The 21,702-nt window shown below is 38.7% G+C and overlaps 1 protein-coding gene across 3 annotated transcripts in view; it reads left to right on the forward strand.

Annotated features, from left to right (window-relative positions):
• The window catches only part of CNTNAP5 (contactin associated protein family member 5), a 285,261-nt gene that overhangs the window by 182,166 nt on the left and 81,393 nt on the right, over nt 1–21,702 (forward strand). For all 3 annotated transcript variants that reach the window (XM_040561102.1, XM_040561103.1, XM_040561101.1), the window contains 2 exons: nt 7,336–7,455; nt 20,408–20,608. In XM_040561102.1, coding sequence (XP_040417036.1) covers nt 7,336–7,455; nt 20,408–20,608 — 321 coding nt within the window. The remainder of the gene's footprint in view (nt 1–7,335; nt 7,456–20,407; nt 20,609–21,702) is intronic.

Here is a 21,702-nt window from a genome sequence, read left to right on the forward strand (position 1 = left end):
AAGGTAATTGCTGGAGGCAAGAGCCATCCAATAATGGAAATGTCATAAAGTCATTGATATGACATAAACTTAACATAACTTGAGGCTTTGAAAATGTATTTTTTCATACTAATATGCTTACTGCATATATAATTTTTGATCTGAAGAGCTTAATATGGCTTCAGCGAGATCGTTATCAGTACTGGAGTTGCATCTTAAAGAGCAAGCCCTGGATGGTAATTCTCTTGTGTTCCAAAGTAGGGATGCATTTACACAGTTCACTGGCTGGGCAAATGTAGTTCAGAGAGTTTCAGTATGCCAGATGTCTAGTAGTAATCTAGTCATGTAATTTATATGTCCTGAGTAGCCAATTTTCCTTTGAAATAGATTTTTCCGTGTGTATTTAAAAACTTTTGTGTTCTTTGACTAAACAAAACATGTTTAATATTCATATCAAGCCTTCAGTACTGTACTTGGTGTTCCTGCATATTTCTGTTCACACCGTGCTTCTGGCATATGAATTTTCATTGTTTATTTTGTAATAAGTTACTGTCTTATTACTGCTTTCCCTTCAGTTTGTGTATCTGTAAATTGTACATTTGCATTTCTCAGTGGTGTTTGTTTAAACAAAAGTTTTCCCTTTGCTTGACATTTTCTTGTAAATAATGCAGAGACTAATCCACTTTGGGATGTGACTGCAGACCAGAGTATATAGGAGGTTCTCAGGTACTCAGTACCCTTTGAAGCCTGCCTTTGTCAGGTGTGACCTGACATGACCACTGGAATGCCAGTACTTTAAGAGTAAGGCTGAAATACTATGCTTAACGTCCTTTAAGTCTATAATTTCTCCTTTCCCCCCAACCTTGCTCTTAACAGCGAAGGGTTCCCTGGCACTCTTACCCCAGCAGGATGTGGAGGTTATCCTGAATCAGCCATGGGCTGCTGGGCATGAGGGACTGACACAGCAATCTTCAAACCTCAGTGGGAAAGTGACAGTGGGATGGGCTGACACGACCTTTCCTACGCAAGGCTAGGGACAGCCTTAGCTTGAATTGTAGGAAATGGTGTAATCCCATGTATAATGGGAGGATCCATTCCCAACATGCGTTTAAGTGACATTGGGGTAAAAGTCATTTTAAAGCTATCTGTGAAAATAACACATTATTTATCAGATGAGTACATACATATTTTAAAAAGGGAAAATAAGCCATCTGTCATGCAGGCACATCAGAGTGGAGAGTGCATTAGTCTGTCAACAGCAGAGCTGTCAAAATCCAGTTTCTGAGAGTACAGATTTCATTTTCTGGCATTTAACTCGCCAATTGTATTTTAAGGGTGAGAATGACAACCATTCCCATAGTTCATTGCTTGTACTAGTCCCTCTACTGTTGAAATGAGAAGAGAAGAAGAAACCTCTCATTGCATATTGCTTGATTTGTTATTTAGAAAAATCCTGGATTGAATACTCATTACTCTGAGTCTGTAAGAGCAAATCTGTCAGGCCAGAGGTATACAAGCAGAGGGTGAAATAGGCATCTCCAATCTGTGTCCCAGGAGCTCTGAGAGTTTTGATGAGAATGCTTAATTTGGTCTGTGGTGAGCATTTATGCATATCAACTTGTCCAAGGTGCACGGCAGGTTGCTGATCCAAACAGGATCCCCAGGTCTTACTGGCCTTTCTGTTCTAACCATTAAATAATATTTTACCTCAGAATACAATAATAATACTATTATTATAAGGTTTATTTTTACTTTTTGCATCTAAGGATACAAAGAATTGCGAAGGAATGAAGTCCCAGATGATCCGGCTATTCTGCCTATGATATTTCATGATTGTGCAGTTTTTAGGTGTGGTAAAAGCAACGTACATTTCTGCAGTGTTCTGTCTGGGGATCGGACAGTGTCAGTACATCCCAATAATATCAAGAATTAAAGCTCTTTTGGCATCTTTAATGTATTTAATTTATTATATCACCATAAAATGCCTTCATCTGAGTAATTGATGTAAATTGAGTAAAAAAAGCTACTTTTATTAGATTAAGAGAATCCAGTCTAGAAAGAACAATATCACAGGACTCATTTTGGTAATCATATCTTGTACAGCCAAAATTCTGAATCTCCACCACAGAGTATTTGCAGTGAACTGTGTATCATCAATTTCCAAAGTAATTAGAAATATAGTAAGAAATAAATGTTGAGAATTTTAAGGTTTGGTTTCAGTAAATTTGTTTTTTGGAGGAAGATCATGTTGATGTCCATTGCATTTGAAAGTGACAAAATCCTGAGATTTAAATTAAATTTTTTGTTGCTTTTTTTTTCCTTTTTTTTTTTTTTTTGGTGTTTTGTAGTTCACAATCTTAGTTTTATCTATACAAATAATATACTGCTGGGTGGAGGAGAGAGCTGTACCTTGCCTGGTCTCCCAGGAGTAAAAGCGAAGTCCAGGTATCACTTTAACTTTTGCATCAAGTCCAACACCCAGGGGGTGAGGTGTAATAGGTGAGTAACAAGTTCATTATTTCATTGAAGAGAGGAGGCTTTAAATATTTTGTTCCCTGAGGATTATTTGCAGAAGTTCAAGTCTTTGCACAAGAAGCAGTCATCTTTTTCACCAAGAGAGAATCAGGGGTGGAAAATAAAAGTAGTCTGAGAGAGGGTTTTATAAGTTAGAAACATGGGGGCAGAAGAAACAAAGCTGTTAAGTACTAAGGAAGGCCAGCGGAAGAGTTACCTGAAAGGAGCTCAGCAATGCATCAGTAAATGTGTGTTTAGAGAAACCTAATCTGACTGCAGATGGACTGATAAGGGCAAAAGAAAGACTGGGAGAAAGTGTCAATACAAAGATGAGTTGTCAGTAAAAAAACTGAATAAACACATGTTTTATTGGAAACAATTGAAGTTTGACCTTGCAAACGTTTGTGCTTAGCCACATGCTGTTATTTCATCACGGTGGGGATACAATCTCTTCTGGTTTAAGGACTGTAATTAAAACAGCTGGATTACCAGGTTCCAGATACTTCAGAGATCTGAAGAGCGATGAAATTGCTTATATTTAAAACCAGTAAGGCTCTTGCAGCATATTGATCATACTTGCAGGGGGACAGTATGGGTTTGCATGTGTTGCTAGCAGCTCTGTCAGCTGTGTGTAATGCAACTTCGTGAAACAAACAAATTCACCTCTGCTGCCTGCAGGAACTCAATTGCAGTGCTGTTGCTGCATGGCAGTGCATCTCATTCCCAAAAGGGCCCGAGGAAATGCAGCAGGAACTGAAAGTCACAAGTTGTGTTGGGGCTCAGTGAAGCAAATATCTTTGGAAAACTATCATTTTATCTTCAGTGGTTGATGTAAGTTAAAAGTGGTCAAAAAAAAAAAAAAAGATGGTTAGAGAAGGAAAAGTGGTCTTGCTCCTTTGGGAAAAATAGTAACTTACTTTGAAAAAAAAACTTTTCAAAAACTGCTTGGTTAAACATTTTAATGAGAAAATGAACTTTCAGTGAGCAGCCTATAAATAATGTTATTTTAAGTTATTTTAGTCCCATTTTAGTAAACATTTTAAAATGTGAAAACAAACTTGAAGGTGTGAAAGTAAACACTCTTAAAAATTCTTCACAAAAGGAATAACTTTTTAAGTTTAAAAATAATGCCTGAAAATTGTTGACAAGTTCTACTCAGAATGAACTCTGAGATCTCCTTTATTTAAAAAAAAAAAAAAGTGTAATTACTGCAAATGTTTGACATTAAAATGTGTGCCTTTGTCAGCAGTTTCATAATTACAATTGTTGCTTGTTTTTTGAAAGTTAGGCCCTATTACATTCATAAATAGTTGGTGACTCTTTAATGATTTCCTGCTGTTCCCAAAACAACTGTATCTCCATCTACTTCAAAGAAGTTTGGCACAAAGTGGAACATAAATCTGAAGGCAATTTTCAAAGTTAAGGCTCTGGGGTCTTAACAGTCACAGCTGACTGTTTTTTGTTTGTTTGTTTTTTACTTTTGTATGGCATTCCTGATTGCGTAAAGTGATGAATGACCACAAAGAGATGTGGTCTTCCATTGAACCGTAAGACAGCTTCAAGTTGTTGTCACTGGGGTAATAAGGCCTTTTTCAGCAAATGGAGCTGCGTGACTTCACTCTGAAACCTGCAATCAGCTCAGCCTGCAAAAACGATGAGCAGAGCTTGGAATGGATGGTGCACATGAAATGTCTGTGGGGGGATCTGCTGGTGACTAAAAAACAAATATCATTTTCTCCTTGATGCACTGTATAGCATAAAATAGAAAGAAAGAAAAGAGAGAGAGAACTGAAAGCAATGACCCATCCAGTCTAGAAGTGTGTAGTACCAATTGCTTAAAATACAGGCATATGAAACTTTCAGTGTGCAACTACAAAATAAACTGTCCAGCAAAACATCTATTCTCTAAGTCGTGATAGTTAGAATATGCTTTATGTGCTAGAGCTTGGGGCTTGTAGCTTTTTCCCACTTCTTCTGCTACTCCCTAATACCTACTGCAGGAATTGTCATAACTGAAAGGAGAACACCAGGCAGACATAACCATAGCTTCACCAAAGCATACAAAGCTTGTGTATCCTTTCAGATTTATGCCACTTGAGCACCTTTAGCCTGAATTCTAGCTCTATTCAGCTTTTTTTTTTTGTTGTTTCCAAATATACAGTGACAAAGGGGCCATCTACATCATCTCTGTTTGTATCTGTCCATGTTATTAATGGTTGAATCTTCACATCTTTCCTTATCAATTTGGATAAAAGTGTATCCAGGCTCCAGCCAAAGTGACAGTCAAGAAGTAGCAAAAACACTTAGGAGGAAAAAGTTTGTGATGAAGAATGAGCTTCTAGATGTGCCAGTTCAAAGCCAACATATTAATTTTATGTCTCTGCACCATCGTTTGCTTTCAAAAATACTTAGTAAACAATTCAGGGGAAGCAATTGACATAATCCGTAACGAGAAAAGATAAAGTGTCCTGTAATGATGATGACAGCAAATTCACTAAATAAACTGGAGTTTGAGAACTTTGCAAATTGATCAAACTGTGATTCCTTGGTTGCTTACTTAATCACCTGTTACAGTTTCTCTCCTGACCTTCCATAGTCCAGTTACTTTTGTCAGCGCTTTGGCAACCGAGGGACTCCCTGTTTGCTCCTCCAGTTGTGAATACTGGAATAAAAGGTTCTGGCTTGGAGATTTAATTTTATTTGTATTTGGTTTGTATTCTTGACCATCTTTCAGAGTGGGAATTTACAGATCTCATAGGCTCCTATAGTTCTCTTTACATCAGGTTAATGACTCTGAGGAAGAAGCTTTCTTTATCCTGTTTATGATAGGACAGGTATTAATTAAAGCACTATCTTACCAGGTGCTGAGTACCTTAAGCATCTTCTTAACTCTGGGAAGGGTAATACTGTGCATATTTAGCACTTAGAGGTGTTCTGACAGCAAAAGTTCTCTGGTCAGGATAGAGGTGTACAAGGCAAAAACATATTTCAGCTGGTGATACAAGCATCTGATTGATTTGGTGACAATCTTATTTTATAGGGTGGCGATAGAAATACCCTAGAATGGTGGTTCTATTTTGTTGGCAAGAGTGAACTCCAAATATCATTAAAATGTGAGTGATCATCTCTCGCAGAGCTTTTTTTCAGAATGAGAAAGACAAGACAATAGTCAAACAAGTCTACTTCAGGCTGGCAATTTAAGTCTTTCTGAAACTTGTTTCATCAGGTAAACTTCTTTTAGGGAAACTGGGGAACGGAGGTATGCTAGGTTGTGCATGCACAACGATGGGAAAGGGGAATTACTCCTGCTGGTGCAGAACAATAGCTGCCTCCTGCAGGAGAGGGTTGGACTGCAATTAAAAAGTGGTGAGAAAGTGCTCTGCCTACGCTCAGTATGCAGATCTCCTTGTGATTCTTCTGGATGAAAGGCACTGGGAACTTTGCAGTTGTATTTATGACCTTGACTCAGCAAATACTGTGCTATATCAAATTTAACTGTACTGCTCTGATGCCTGAAGAATTGAGGGGGCTTGGGAAAAGATATGCAATGGCTAACAAATGGGATATTCACAAGTTCCCCTGGGTATCTCCCAGTCTGTGTAAATCCTGTATTTGCTGTATAATGGTATATGAATGTGCAAATAGTGGTTAAAATGTGCTCATAAAATTAAGGGCTAAGAAAAGTGATAGATTTGACCTTGCAACAGCCAAAGATAATGCCCAAATATGCCGTGTGCTTTTCTGCTGGTAGCACTCAAAAGCTTAGTGAAAGAGCATGGGTTATTCTCTTTGCTTGCATTTCCACTGCAGTGTCATCTAAATAACTCTGTCTTACAGGAAGAAAAAAGGAAGTCCTGATCTATCTGCTAAGTCAGTTTGCAATTTTTATTGTATTTGTTAACAATTAGTTGAACAATCATAATCTGTTACGGATAATAACCTCGTCAGTATAATCAGGTAGCTGTTTAAATTGGGGAAATAATCAGTCCTCCTGCAGAGGGATTTGAGGTCACTCCTGTTCAACATCCAGGATCATACCAATGACTTTCTGATACCTCATAACTCCCCTCTGTGAAGGGGTTTCCTTCTCTGCCCCGTGTGAAGTGACAGTTACAGTATCTTACCTGAAAATATGACTCAAATACAAGGAATTGCACTGACCTGTGGAAAATTTTCCTTCACTTAATGCTGTTACCAACCTGCTGTGCTTGTTTATTAATCACATGGATTTTCTTAGGCACTAATCCTCCAAAAGAAGAATATTGATAAGCAGAGAGGAAGAGTTGGTTGTATAAAAATAGCTCTAAGGCATAAAGGCGTCACCCAGGATGGAGACCATATCTGAGCTTGAGCTTTTCTACTAGGGGATAATGGCTTATTTTCATTTGGAATAGTAGACAGTGATAAAGGGAAGCTAGGGACTGACAGAAATATGACTTCTATGTTGATGAGAGTTAAACATTTGCCCAGGCAGTAAATCATGTATATTTGTATGTATATCTTTGAAATATCATTACATGGATGTTCACATGTATCACTCCCCTAACTATATGGGGGCATGTTTGAAAGTTCATATCTGTTTCCTTAAGTATTTACATAGTTTAATCCAAAGTAAGACCTATACCCATGTTTTTAAAGCCAGCATATACTTAAATTCAATAAACTAGTAAAATACATGCCTAATTTTGAGCATGTGCTGAGGACCAAATGCAGGAAACTCTATCACATTAGTCAGGAGTGAACCAAAAGTTTATGTTATGATAGTGAATAAAGCAGTGTTCTTATGTGTAATATATTTTCTGCTTGTTTATATGATACAATTTCTCTGTATCTCTTTTTAAGCTATCTACGAACAATCATGTGAGGCTTACCGACATCAAGGGAGGACGTCAGGTTTCTTCTACATCGATTCTGATGGAAGTGGACCACTTGGACCACTTCAGGTTTTTTGCAATATAACAGGTAATGACCTAACTCTGTCATTGGTGCTTGATGTTGGCTATAATGCTATTAACGTGTTTATTGTTGCATTTACTAAGAAGACACCAGAAATGTAGAGATCACTTTGTCATGTTGCTAAATGGTATTAATTAACAATGTTATTTGCACTTGTAAAGGGCATTGCTGATATATTTTTTCATAATATCATAACTTAATGAGATGACTATTTTTTACTAAAGATTTGGAAACTTAGAATTCAATCTTTCTTTCATTACTGAATAACTTCTCTGCTTTACTAGAACACTAGAGGTGGGATTCAAATCAAATGCTGCAGAAATAGATCCATTACACAGGATTACACATTTGCTTTCCAGATTAGGGTACAGCTTCAGCTGAAAGCAGAGGGCCAGATCTTAAAATAAAACTGTGCATCTGTAAAAGAGATGATAGAGACAAGACCTTTAATCAGTACAAAAATAAACAGGTTGTCTTTACACAAAAGAAATATGTTATTTCTCATTGTAACGTGAGATTATTGTCAGGATACTGCAGGGAAAAAGCTGCCCGTGACCTCTCCTGACATTCAGCTGGCTCTACATGTCTCAAAACAGGATGTTCACAGCCACAAAAAACAGAACCTTATTCACAATTAGGCCAAGAAGGTCATTGCCTAATAAACTGGGAATGACTATTATGTTCCTTACACTGAGCTGGCTGTTAACCCTCCCATTCTAAGTAGTAGTACTTTCCTTCTTACAAGTGTGTGGCCTTTAATGTTCCAGATAATGCCTTCATCTATCTGGGTACACATGTAGATGAGATGCTCTAAGGGGGAGGGTCACCACAGAGGCAGGTAGAAGAGCAAGAGCCTGGAAGGGTGACCTATTGGTTGAGGTCCCTCAAACTTACAGTTCTGTACTTCTAAAATAAAAGTTTTTAAAATGAAAATCCCCATCTAGCAAATTCTCCTCCTTAATAAGCTATCTCTGTTTTGTTTATAGGGTTGTCATGCAAAGATATGAGGAAAGATTACAATACAGTCCATATTTGGAGTTGGAAATATGGTCCAACCTCCGTTCTGCTTTTTGTTTTTGAAATGTAGAGGAAATTTCCTACATTGTCTCATGTTTGATTTTTTGTTTTTGTTTTGTATGGGTGAAATAAAATTTTATTACCCTTTCTAAAGTGCTAACTCTGGCAGAGCTACTTTGCCACATATCACCTCCAAGCTTAGTCCAGAAAACAAAGGACTCAGGATATTCATATTTTCTCCTTAATCTCCTTGTACTTAAAGTGCCTCAAATCAAATTTTCATTTTGATTTAATTGGGCAATCATTATGTTAATTAAATGCACACCAGTTCATTATTAAGCATGTTTTTTATTCAAGTGTAACAAATATTTAATAAAATGTCTCCTTCACTGTTGCTGTTTAGTAAGAACTGAAACAGTTTCACCTTTGTCTGAATATCCTTCCTTGATCTTCAGTATGGGAAATGTGCTCATTTTTATTATTTATTGTATAAATATGTGTGATCAAAACATTGTCAGTGCTTTTTATCTCTGCTCAAGAAGTAGAATTTTTGACGAACTCCTTGCAGAAAGTGTCTGCTTTCCTCAAATAAATTTTATTTGGCAGAAATCCAGAAAGCAGATTTTCTCTCTGTCCGTAATGAACTTGCTGACATTCTTATTTTATTTTGGTTACGAGAAAACTGGAGGTGGGGAAAACTGACAAAACCTGCTAGCCTGGAAACCTTTTCTTTTTTGCATTTCTTCTTTCCCCCAGATTTCTCATTTGAGGCAGGGGAAGGTCATTTGTCAAAGGCATCTCTGTTCTTCCTATTGTGTGAAGGAGGACTGAGGCACAGAGAGAAATTATTATTTTGTAATTATCAGGAGAGTTTGATGTACAATTGGGTTATGTTGCCCAGAGAAGTTGTGGATTCCCAGTCCCTGGAGGTGTTCAATTCCAGGTTGGATGGGGCTCTGGGCAATCTGATCCAGTGGGTGGCATCCCTTCCCATGGCAGGGGATTGGAACTAGATGGTATTTCAGGTCCCTCCAACCTGAGCCATTCTGTGTTTCTGTATCATCTAAATATGATTTGGGTGCCTTAATCACAAGAGCTTCTTCTTAATGTTCTCTGGGAACGTATTATTATGCTGATAATAATTAGATGTTTACAGTAATAGATTAAGTGCAAAGTATTTGGGAAAAATAACTTTTAATTTATGTGCACAGGGATAGATTCTGAATTTTGCTGTTACTCTCAGGTTATGCTTCTGCACAGTTTTTCAGAAAGAATCAATATTCAAGGAAAGTTTTTTTTTTAAAAAAAAAAACCTTCTCTGTTGTTATATTATGGAAGGAATAGAGGAAAAACAGACAACATTGTCCAGTGAAATAAATGCATACCACACCTACTGTAAATGGAAACATGTAGATGGTCAAGAAGTATGGATGGCTTCCATGTGTGGACATACTAAATGGATTGATGAGATGATGAAGGGAACTGTTGCAGGAAAGCACGGAGATCATACGTGGCAGAGAGAAAGCAAAAAGGGAATAATTTTTTTTCTCTTAATATGGGAGCTGAGGGACTGTTAAGTTATCGGGTAGCAGGATTCCAGTAGTTATTTTTGGTTTTGTTTTTCTTGATGCAATGAATAATTCAGTTTGAAACTTATTATCACAGGACGCCATGGAGTCCAGTGTATCAACAGAGCGGAAAAAACAGGCTGGAAAATAAAAAGACTCTTGTCTGATAGATTCAGAAGGTGCTATTAAATGTGGAAGTTTAATTGCACTCCCATCTCAGGCAGCTGTGAGGCAAAGCTCACTGGGAATGAGTTTCAGAAAAACCTTTTGCCTTTCCTCGCTTCCCTGAGTATCTGTTCTCCTTTGAGGTAGAGGCTGGCTCCTGGGTTAAATGAAGCTTTGGTTTTATTCAGGCTGGCAGATCTTTTCATATGCAGTTGAAGAAGAGGTAATCTCTTTGTGCCCAAAATGTGTTTAGGCTGAAGAATTTAGAGGTGGAAGGGAAAATCTGGGGAAATGACTCATTTAGTGCTTTTTAAAGTAGAGGTGCAATGAGCTAATGACTTGTGGGAATTGCAGTGCCTTGCATTTGTGAAAGATGAATTCAAAAAAGGAGTCAGATCATCAGAAATGAGCAGCATCATTGCATCTAGAGAAGTGTTGTTCCTTAATGTTCACTTACATTTGGTTAAAGTTGTTTCTAATTTTTATCTGATTAATTGAACAGGTTAATGTTCAATTGCCTTGCCAGTTATTAACCAGGTCAGATTAACACCTTCTTTCTCACATATTGGTGTCTGGTCATAGGCATCTGATATGTGATGTGGATATGGGAAGTTTCAACATTAGGAGTTAATTTATTATGTCTATGGTCCCAGTGATTTCTGTGTAGTCTGTCAACTTTCACAGCCTACTGTTGAATAAAAATTCTGAAGAAAGCACAGAATTGTAAGTTTGTGTGTTGAGAGGGAATTGGACAATAAGACACAGACAAAGAAGGAGAGAGAAATAAGGGAAAGGAAATTTTTGCAGGGAGAAAAAGCAGCCTGGCAAGAAATTTAACAGTAGAGTGTCACAAGATATCTGCTGATACTGGAGTGGAGAAATATATTTATTCATTGTCTGGAGAAGTAGCTGAAAAAGCAAAGCGACAAACATTGTAGATGACATGCTATTATTTAAATTGGTCAAGAATAGGAAAGAGTATGTGAAGCACTTCAGAAGGATCTTGTCTTGAAGGCTGTTTATTTCAAGTAAAAGTAAAATATCTTGTTGAAATAGGAGGTAGTCAGGAGTGCTAATGTAACTAATTAAAGGCATAGAAAGATATCTGTACAAAGAGAGGCTAAAAGTAAATAATCCATGGCTATTTAGATTAGGAAAACCCAAAGTGAATGGACGTCATTGACAGAAGTGATGTTCATTAGCATTTTCTTACAATAAGAATAAAGGGACGGTTCAATGACAGTGAAAGACAACAAACTCAAAACTGGGTTAAAAAAAAAAAAAGACAGCACCTTATTAACATAATGTTTTCTTCAACCTATATGCTCATTACACCCAAAGCAAAGTCACTTTTCACAGGGAAATTAATCAATTATAATAAACAAAAAGGAATCCACATCAGAAATGCATGTTTGGGTTTATGCACCCAAACCATGAGCATATGTAGGTGGATGATATGAAAAGCAATATGTTTGTGTGGATCCACGCAGGGATTATTAATTATGTTCATTACTGTGGGAACATAGCTAGTGTGGTTTCCAGGGCCATCTGCATGGGAATGTGAACTAGCTCTGGCATTAGCTGGGTTCTCCAGTCATCCATGCATGGTCCTTTAGACATTTTTTTTGAATAAGGTACATAGAGGATGTATCCTGTCATGTTTTGGGATAATAAGCAACCACCAAGGCTGGGAAATATTTTTTTTTTTCCTGTAGGCTGATTGTTTGATAATTAGCCCAAACAAATTCTCACTTTCCACTGAAGTGGCTGATAACAGTTGATAGCAGAAAATGGCTAATGGACCATCTCAACCACTCTTCTGCAAGTCTCTCTATTGTTGTGAGGCTCATTCTTTTTCTCTTGTTGCTTAGAAATCTATTGATGTCCTCATCTCTGTGGAGTCTCCTCATCTCCTCTGGTATAAATTTTACCCTTGATGTTTGAAAGATTTGCTTACAATACAGAATCATTTTGTTGCTGTATTTCTTTACTGATGCTGTTTTACCATAGGAAGACCCTGGACTATCAAATCAATAGTGCTTAGAAATTACTGCGATAAGATCAATGCTTAATTTTATCTTGGCCAGATATTTGTCCAGTCTTCAAATGGCTTTTTTTTTTTTTTTTTTTTTCCCTCCAGAGGTGCAGATCTGGGAGAGATTAGTCCTTATTCCAGCTCTTGCTGCTAGTCCAAGATCTGTTTTTGAAACTGCCATAATGAAAAAACAAACAAAATTAATGAACAAAGAATATTTTCTTGTTTTTACATACTCCTCTCAAAATGCAATTATTGCCTATTTTTCTCATGCAAGAAAAGTGAAACACTATTTTTTCTGTCTCAGAATACTATTGGCAAGCTGTGCTTAAATCTTGGATATATAGTAAAGGATTCTAAAAATACATAAAAGAGATTACCAGAGTTATACTTGCAATTCTTTATAAAATTGCCTCTAGCCGTTTTTTTTTTTTCCTTTTTTCTTTTTCTTTCATTCAGCTAACAATGATCAAGATTTTGTTCTTCTGTGTAGTACATATTCCATGGTATGTAAACAAACAGGGCTGAATTCACCAAGATGCAAGATATGTTTGTAGCTGAAGTGCCTAAATACTTTAGGTGTCTCAATAGTCCCACTTATAGTAGGATATTTGATCAGCTATTTGAGGAAAATATTGTAGCAGTTCCGCTTTACTGTGAACAAGCAACAGACTGGAGTAAGAATGCAAAGGTGAGCTGGCCAGACATCAATCTTTGCTGCAGGGATCCCTGTTGATGCTCCCAATGTAATTATGGGACTGATGGCATTACCGTTCCTGGCATCCCCCCTTTCCACACAGAAATCTCAGATCATCTGCATATAAATTATTAACCTATTTTTCCATAATAAATCATTATCTCTTTCTACTTTTTATAGCAATTACACTGATACAGAAATCACTCTAACTCTCCAGTTAAAAGGAGGGCTAACACCAGTTAGGCTCAAGCAATAACAGAGAAGAGGAGAAGGTCATGCCCTTAATTCTGGTTTTATTACCTGCAACTATGTAACTGTGGGCTGAGAACTTGAGTGGTGAAACTCCCTTAGATTGTCAAAAATGAGTCAGATACAGATTTGAAGTTGTGCAGGAAGTTTTTAGAGTGTTTTGTTTGTTTATTTGTTTTGGTTTATTGGTTGCTTTCTTTGCATTCTTATTTGTTTGTTTATGAATGTACCTTGCAGCTTACTGTCTATAATTATGATTGACTTCATCAGTGGGGGAAGATGATGAATGGGAATCCTTTACAAATTATTTACTACTCCTTAGATTAAAGACAGGTTTTTTTTACAGTTTATCCCCTCAAACACTGCAGGTCTTTTGGCACAAAGTAGCTGTGACAATTTATACATTTGCTTTGAATTTTCATTAAGTATTCCAGAACTTCATAAAAGGAAATAAACATTTAATGTTTATATTATGTCAAAGGCATTGTGCTGTCAACAGCTGCCTTGCTGTTTTCAGCAAGCGCTGTGTTTCTGATGAGCTTTATATCAGATGTCCCACAGGCCTTCTTCACCCTCACACATGTAGAAGGCCCCCCAAAGGAAATCTTATTACAGAAGAATGTAACAGACTTTTTCCTGTAACCTTTAACCAAGGACTACTGCAGCTTAATCGATCTTCTCCCACATTCACAGTGCTCAGAAGCTAGAGGTAGGCTGTGGCTCCCTAAAAGTTACTCCAGCAGTCTCGCAAGGGTGGGATCTGTTTGCACCAGATACAGGTGCCTAGTGCCCTGTTGGAAAATTTCAGATGTCCTGCCCAGCCTCCTGGTGCTGTTCCAGAAACACAGCAGATCCCCTGTGGGCTCCCCTTCTTGTCTGCTAGACTCATGCAGGTACCTGAGCCATCGTAAGGCATATGTTGCAACATATGAGAGCAGAAGGTCATGTGTTGAGGCTCTCAAAACTCACCTGGGATGAAGGAGCTTTGTCACCATTGCGCTGAGTGTGAGCGCAGGGCAGAAGCGTCCATTTTGCTCTAAGAGGTAGTTCAGTGACTGCCTCTTCGTTTTTTCGAATATTCTATGATTCTATGAACAAAAATGTTTCTTACTGCTTGCAGATACCCTGTATTACAGGAAATACATAAATGTAGGGTCAGCAAGCAGTGGGCTGGCAGGGTAATGGTTTGTCATCTCTGAGCTTCAGCATAACAGGGGAGATGAGGGTGCAAGGGGTCGCAGAAGAGGTGTCTTGCTCTCATCCATCAGAGCCACCTACCATGATCATTTTGCTGACAGACACCCCTTGAACCTTGGGCTCAGATTGAGCAAACATCATGCCTGGGGACAGAAAGGAGTTTGGAGCCCAGCTCTTCCCTTTTTGCTGGGGCTGCACGTCTGTGGAGCCAGGGGTGTCACTGCAACCCTTGTACCTTCCAGGTGCTGCCTACTGACTGCTGGGAGGGATTTAAGGGTTGGCAGCTCTCCTGGGTGTAGACATCCCTGGGGAACATGCACCTGCAGGTACAGTCTGCCAGCACTGTCGGAGAGTGGGCTGCACGCAGGGCTGGGAGATGGGAACTGCCCCAGAATAGTTTCCATGGAAATGCATCACGGTGCTTGTGCACTGGCTGGAGGCAGCTGACTTGGAAACTAGGAGGAAACTGATGAGCACGAACCAAGCTGCAAAAACACATATTTCTGGGTCAGCCAGCAGAAAAGAAAACGGGAGATAAGAAAAAAAAATAAAAATGATGGGTGGATTTCCTAGCAGACTACTCCTTGGAGTTAGTGAATTACAGCTTTTTGCTTTAAGAAATTGTCTTTCCGTATTCTTCAAGGGGTATAGTAGAGTGGTTGGGCTAAACTGTCACTGCAGCTTAAAACAATGCAGTGTCAAAGGAGGAGAGTCTGTCTTTTGTGTAGTTACTCCTGTAATTATAGGTACAGCTTTCAGGACAATATTTGGTATTCAATGTAGAGCACCATGAAACAAATGCATCGTATGAGCTCTCAGAGCAATTTCTCTCTCTCTCATGTAGCATTTACCGTATGTTTGGCTTGTTGGCAATTTAATCAGTCTGAATAATCTTGTTTGGTGACAAACCTCCTAAATCACAAAGGAGTGATGCAGTTCGTATGGGTGAAATGTGCTCCACAGAGATATTTCAAGTTGAAGAATAAAAACGAGAATTAGACAATACAGAACTCATTGAAAGCCAGTTTTCCAGCTGCTCTAATTTCCCACAATTTAATTTGTGTGCCGTCAAAAGCAACTTGGAGGCTTCCAGCAAGATGACAGAACTATGGGTGAGACTAAGCAGAGGGTCTGAAATGTGCTGAATGCGTTGCAGTCCCACGCTGTAAAAACATCTCCTAGGACCAAATACCGGCAGCGTAATATTCTAGTAAATTGGTCCATTAAATAAAACTGCAAAGTCATAAAGCTGTAGCATTACCCTGAAATTAAAGCATTGTCACCTTTGAATTATGGAACAATTTAACAAGCATTTAGGAAATCTGCTTTTCAAGGCTGCATTTAACTATTCCAGGTTACACAGTAGAAGGTATGGCTGCACTCTCCTGCTGGATTTTGAATGACTTTCAGCTCGTATGTGGTTCAGAATTTTACCAAGCTGAGAAAGTAATAAAATAATAAGGTGGAATAATAGAAAGTGAAAATAAACAGTGACCTTTTCCTGGAGAACAGCTTTTTCATTCTCATTGTAAATTCACAAGTGCAGGGAGAGCTCATTAAGTTGAGTAAATGGAGAAAAAAACACATGTAATATGGACAAACAGGAAAAGATAATGATAACCTCTTTGTTGAAATAAAGAAAAGAGACCCTTATCTACTTGGATTAGCAGCTTCCAGACATCGAAATGGCTAGAAGGAGCTAGTGACACTCAATTTGGTTTGCATCCATGTCACTTCTTAAAAATATAATGAAAACAAAAGCAAAAAAAAGTAAAGATTAAAAAAACACACACACACACAAAAAAAAACCAATCCTCATAGAGTGAAATAGGAATGTTGTTTGGAGACCAATTTTCAAATGGTACAGGCATAATCTTTGCAGAGGTCTGCAAATCATGGAGGTAAGTTGCAGACAGCTTTTAGACCTCTTTCTAACTGAAGCGATCTGTGTGCATATACAGATTGCGGCCGCCTGACTTGCGTGGGTCCTGAAGCATGCCTGAAATGCAAGCTCTCAGATAATTGTCTGTAGGCTTCAGAGTACACAGTAACCAAGCTGTAGGAGGAGAATTCCTTACCCTCCTTATGAGGCAGACAACTCTGTCTTGGCAGCAGCCTTACAGATATGAGATATTCATATCAGCCTTGTAGGTATTTGCAGATATGAGTTTGAGAAAATAGAATGGTCTTTTCCCATGTGCTGCCAGGTGTGACGTGGAGAAAATGGTACCAGACTAAAGCCTGAGAATTGACCTAAGTGGTGAGGGTCTTCAGAAGAAAGGTTGTCTTCTGATCTTTGGAAGCAGGTGGACGTGGTCTTGCTGTTCTCTTGAAATGGTTCAAGAATTTACTGCCCTCCAGTGTTTTGTTGTTCCTTTCTCAGTTGGCTGAGATGCAGTAGGGAGCAGTGCTGGCTCTCCCACTCCATCCCAAAACACACTGAAGTTTAAATAATTTTCAGGCTCATTTACTGCGTTTAAACCAATAAGTGGCCTTTTGAAAGAAGAAATTCTCTGCTTTTACTGTGATGTGAATGCAAATCCTTATTCTTCCAGCAGGTTGTGTGTGACTCTGTGTATGTTAACTAGTCACTCTACATCTCACATCCCCCTTTGTAAGATGGAAGTACTTTTTCTTTCCTTGGGAAGTAGGAGGAAGCATGTCTGAGGTAGCTGAATGCATCTCTCTTCCTTTCCCTCCTCTAACATTGCTGTCAACAGATCTTTTGTCAAGCATGTGTGGTGTGTTGGGTCACCCTTCCAGTATGAAGGCTTCCTTTTAGACTCTCAAGTTTTTTAAGCCTCTTTCATTGCCTTTTGGGTGGTTAAAAACAGGAGGAAAAAAAAGAAAAAGTAGTGGAAGATGTAATTTTGTGTGTTCTTTCTACACCAAGTGTATGCAGGCAAAATAAATTAACTTTCGAATGGAGGTAGCTTTTACTGTCCAAGATGTGTGCTTACTGGTGGTTGTGACTTTCCTTTAACTAGACCAGTGAGCCAAACATATATATTTTTGAGAAGCTGTGCTGTTAGTTACCTATAGTTCAAACGCAGAGCATACAGGGAATCTTGAAGTGTCCAGCAAAACACAGATCTAACCTACAAAACTAATAAATACAATAAATCAGGCATGTGTAGGTTAGGAAACATCTGAAATAAAACTGTGGCATTTTTCCTTTCTGCTACTACTTTTTCTTCCTCTCTGTTCTGATTTACATGCTAAATCACAATTACATTCAGTAGACAGAAGTTTGATTTGTTTTCCCTTTCCCCTCACAAACTAGAGGATGGAGAATCTGTAGTGAGAAACTGTAGTTTACTTCTTATTTCCACAAGATCCTGTGGAGAAAAGCAGTCTTTGAAAGTCAAAGTTCAGACTGCAGGGGCACAGCTGAGTGCAGTTGTAATGACGACAAGACCATTGGAAATAAATGAACAATCGCAGAGGAAGGTAAGAGAGAGACTGGTCGCACTGTCTGTTTAATATGCTCGTCAATGAGTGGTTGTCCGTTACAGTGCTTTGTCCAGCCTCATTTCAAACATGCTAATTGATTATATTTCCAACACTGCTTGGGAAGACTGTTTCATGCTATGATACTTTTTAGAGTGTCCCCCCCCCCCCTTTTTTTCCTAAATAGTCCTTTATTGCTTGTAAATTATCAGATCATTATGCTTTTGGCTTTTCAGGTAACCACATAACACCTTTTCCGGTGTACAAGTAAAAAGTCTGGAAAACATGGCAGTGTTAACCACGTTGTAACTCTAGTGTTATAGGCTGTTGTACTTCCTGAGCAGCAATATAGCCACTAGTATGAGCATTGATTTTATTATAGTTTCTCAAAAGTCTGTTACTGATGTTCAGTGGAAGAGTTTAAGACTGTCCACCTGGAATTTCCAGCAAACAGTTCATTCCATTCTCTTGTTTTAACATCTTTCCTGTAATATCATCAATTTAGCGTTTGTTGTCTTTCAATGGTAATATAGGTTTTTCAGTGAAGGCAGGGCTTAAACTTCCATCAACTTCAGTGAGAGGAAGTGAGTTCACCCTCATCTGTTTCTGAAAAATCCTCTCTGTTCATGTCAATCCTTGCAGGAAAAGAACAAAAAAAAAAAAAAAAAAAAAAAAAAAAGACTGGGTGATAAGAATCACTACTTCTGGATGTATGAGGTGTGTTATGAAGTCATTGAATTATAATGTGGTGGAAGCAATATACTGTGCAGGACTGTGTAGGGTTTTATATTGTGCTACAGCATTGACTGGTTACAAGCACTGAAGCAAGTTTTAGAAGCAATAAATTTGCAATATTTCTTGTGATTTTAATCTAACTTTTATGTGTCACACATTGCACCCGTGTTTCACTGAGCTCCAACTCAAAGGATCTATAAGCAGCATCCTGAACTCAGTAAGAGTCACAGAATTATAGATCTATAAGAAAACTGCTTCTGTTCATGGTCCCAGAAATGATGAGAGTTGTGAGTAAATCTATGGGTTGCTGGGTGTAAACTGTCCTTACAGTTTCTGAAGTTCAAGATTACGCTGTAAATTACTCAGAGAGTGGTTTCTCTCTAACTTGGACCAGACGTGTTTATATGGTTTCCAGATGTTTGTTGTTACTTGCCTGTCATCTGAATGCCTCCATAATGACAATCCATTAACTTATGTGTCTTTGCAAAGATGGTCCATTTAGGGTTTATACACGCCTAATAGAGTTCTATTGAAGTCATCTGTGGGATATTTGTAGCTCAAGGGAAAAATAGGTCAACTGCAACTCATTACAGTGGCCACAAAGCTGCTGGGCTCTGTGCCAGCGTATCGGGGAGTAACTGTAAAGCTTGTGCTGTGCAAGAATTCAGCCTAGGTTATCTGTCAGTAAAAACATCTGAATATTTCAATGCACAATTTTTAAGATCAAATTTCCTTTCCTTTATTTTTGCCTTGTCAGTATCTTGTATCATCCCTGGGTGAGCATGGTCTTTGATAAAAGAGGAATTTACTGGATGTGTCTCTAAATAACATCATGGAGCATGTTCTGGGCTCAGTCCTGTGAATCCTCATTAAAGAGTTTGCCTTTTACTCTGGGTCAGCTCAGCAGATTGGTCATTCAGGCTGTCCTTGTTATCTTGTCCCTTGCTATCTCACCAGAACCTGCTGGGAAATAGCCTCCCTGCTAAGCTAATTGTTTCTAATTGTGATGTTCTCCTTATCATGCCAACCTCAATGCTGGTTGTGAGCTGGGTTGTTGCAGTGCAGATTGTGCATAAACCTAGATTCTGCTGTCCGTGACCTGAGCAATTCTTTGCTTTGCCAGCAAACACAATGAAAGAAATGAGAATGGGGTCCGCAGCATGGAAAAGCATCAAAATGTACAGTTAGCTACAGATGCTGAGTCATATGTTCTATACTATCAGCCAAGTGGGGCATTGCTCAGTTTATGTGCAGAAAAATCTGGGAGCTGAGTAGAATGAGCGCTCTGACTTGTAACTGGGCAGTAAGAACATGTTTGCAGTTGTAGCTTTCTGCCAAGAATTTTGTTTGTGGTGAGTTTGTGAGCTTATCAGCTGCAGTTCATATTTGTTGTTGTAACAGTGGGCTGTGGTCTCAGGTCAGGCTATGTTTGCAGAAGATGAAAGTTACCATCCTGATCCATATTATTAAGTCTTTTCTCTCAGGACTGAAGACAGCTGAAATGCATCTAATTTTCTCCAGATGCTGGCAACGAAAGATGTGGAAGATCTCCCAAAGATCCTGGGAAGCTTTTAATTTCTCTCTGGCACAGCAGGCTGTAGAATTTGCTGAAGCTGGTTTAGGGAGAAAGTTCTGTGGGATGTGTCGACCTGCAGGTCCTCATTACAGAGTCATCATTTCAGAACCCAGGGTCTGTCTGATCCTGTCTCTAATGCAGTAAAGCGTTAGACTTAGGTTGATTTTTGTTCCCTGCTTGTTGAAAGTTTTTTTTGCTGTTAACTTCCCAATCAATCCTCTTTTTTTTTTTTGTTTTGTTTTGTTTTGTTTTGTTTGTTTGTTTAACAGAAGATAAGATCTGGACTGCAGTGCAGCACAACAACACAGAGCTAACTAGAGTCCAAGGAGCTGGTCCGGAGAAGCCGTACACCATGTCCTTTAACTATAACAGTAGCATGGAGCAGCTTGAAGCTGTGATAAACGGTGCGGAGTACTGCGAACAGGAGGCAGCCTACCACTGCAAAAAGTCACGTCTCCTGAACACCCCAAGTAAGTACCATGATCCCAAATCTTTCCTTGTTAACTGCTATTGATTATATAGCAGGTGCAGGCTGCACTTGCAACTAAGGAGAAAGAAAACAACACGTGTACTAGCAATACAGGATAGAGTGAAAAGCCTTTGACTGTCTTGGATCCCACTGTGCAGTGGCTACCCTCTGACATGAGATGGACAGAGTTCTGCAGGGGAGTTTCCACTGTGTAAGTTCATGAGTACAAAGGGTCTGAAAGCTTCTGCAATGGAAAGTACTAGTTGGAAAGCAGTAAAGATGTGTTTAGCTGATGGTAAATGGCTCTTTTCATTCATTTACAGTTTTAACTCTGTATTAAAAAGAGAAAGCATGAGAGTCCAGACTCAAAATGTTTCAGAGTAGGAAGGGTGTATCCTTTTCCAAATCTGACAGTCCTGAATATAATGTTTAAAGTGCTTGGTAGAACAGTTTCTGGGGCAAAAGTAATTCTAACCTCTTGCTAAAAGGATCAAATTTTTTGCTTTGACTTAATGTGGCAGCAACAACAAAGCAGAGAGGGTCTGATTAGTTTGTGTCTCTTTGTAGCAAAACTCCAGTGGCTACTCAGGGCACTTCTACTCAGCCCTTTCCTGGGGTCAGGATTTTACATTTGGTTATTCAGAGAAGAGGAATGCCATTAAGGGCATGTTTCTGGATGTCTCCACAGTTTCATCTGGTTACTTGTAATGTCTGTATGGTCCTGGTGATTCTCTGATTATTAGGAACTCTAAAATTTGTTAGTAGGTTAGAAGAAATCCCATGGAAATCCTTAAGGGGAGCTTGCAGTAGGAGTTTCTGTTGTGTTAAAAAAATACCCAATGACTGGTTCCAGCAAAGTTACTATAGCACTGAATGTTTATGGATCCAGTGATCAGATTCCTTACAGACAGTTTATTTTTATAAGCTGTGAGTTACACCTTTTGTCAGCAGCAGAATTTACTAGCCAAGAACTGCTTGTATTGCTAAAGATTTTTAAAAGAATGAAATATTACTATTAGCACCCAGGGTAGAGCAAGAAGAGGAAACAAAGAACAGGTGCTGCTCATGAAAGGAGGGAAGGATGACTTATCAATA

The sequence above is a fragment of the Cygnus olor genome, chromosome 6 (assembly GCF_009769625.2).
Source record: "Cygnus olor isolate bCygOlo1 chromosome 6, bCygOlo1.pri.v2, whole genome shotgun sequence".
Lineage (NCBI taxonomy): Eukaryota > Metazoa > Chordata > Aves > Anseriformes > Anatidae > Cygnus > Cygnus olor.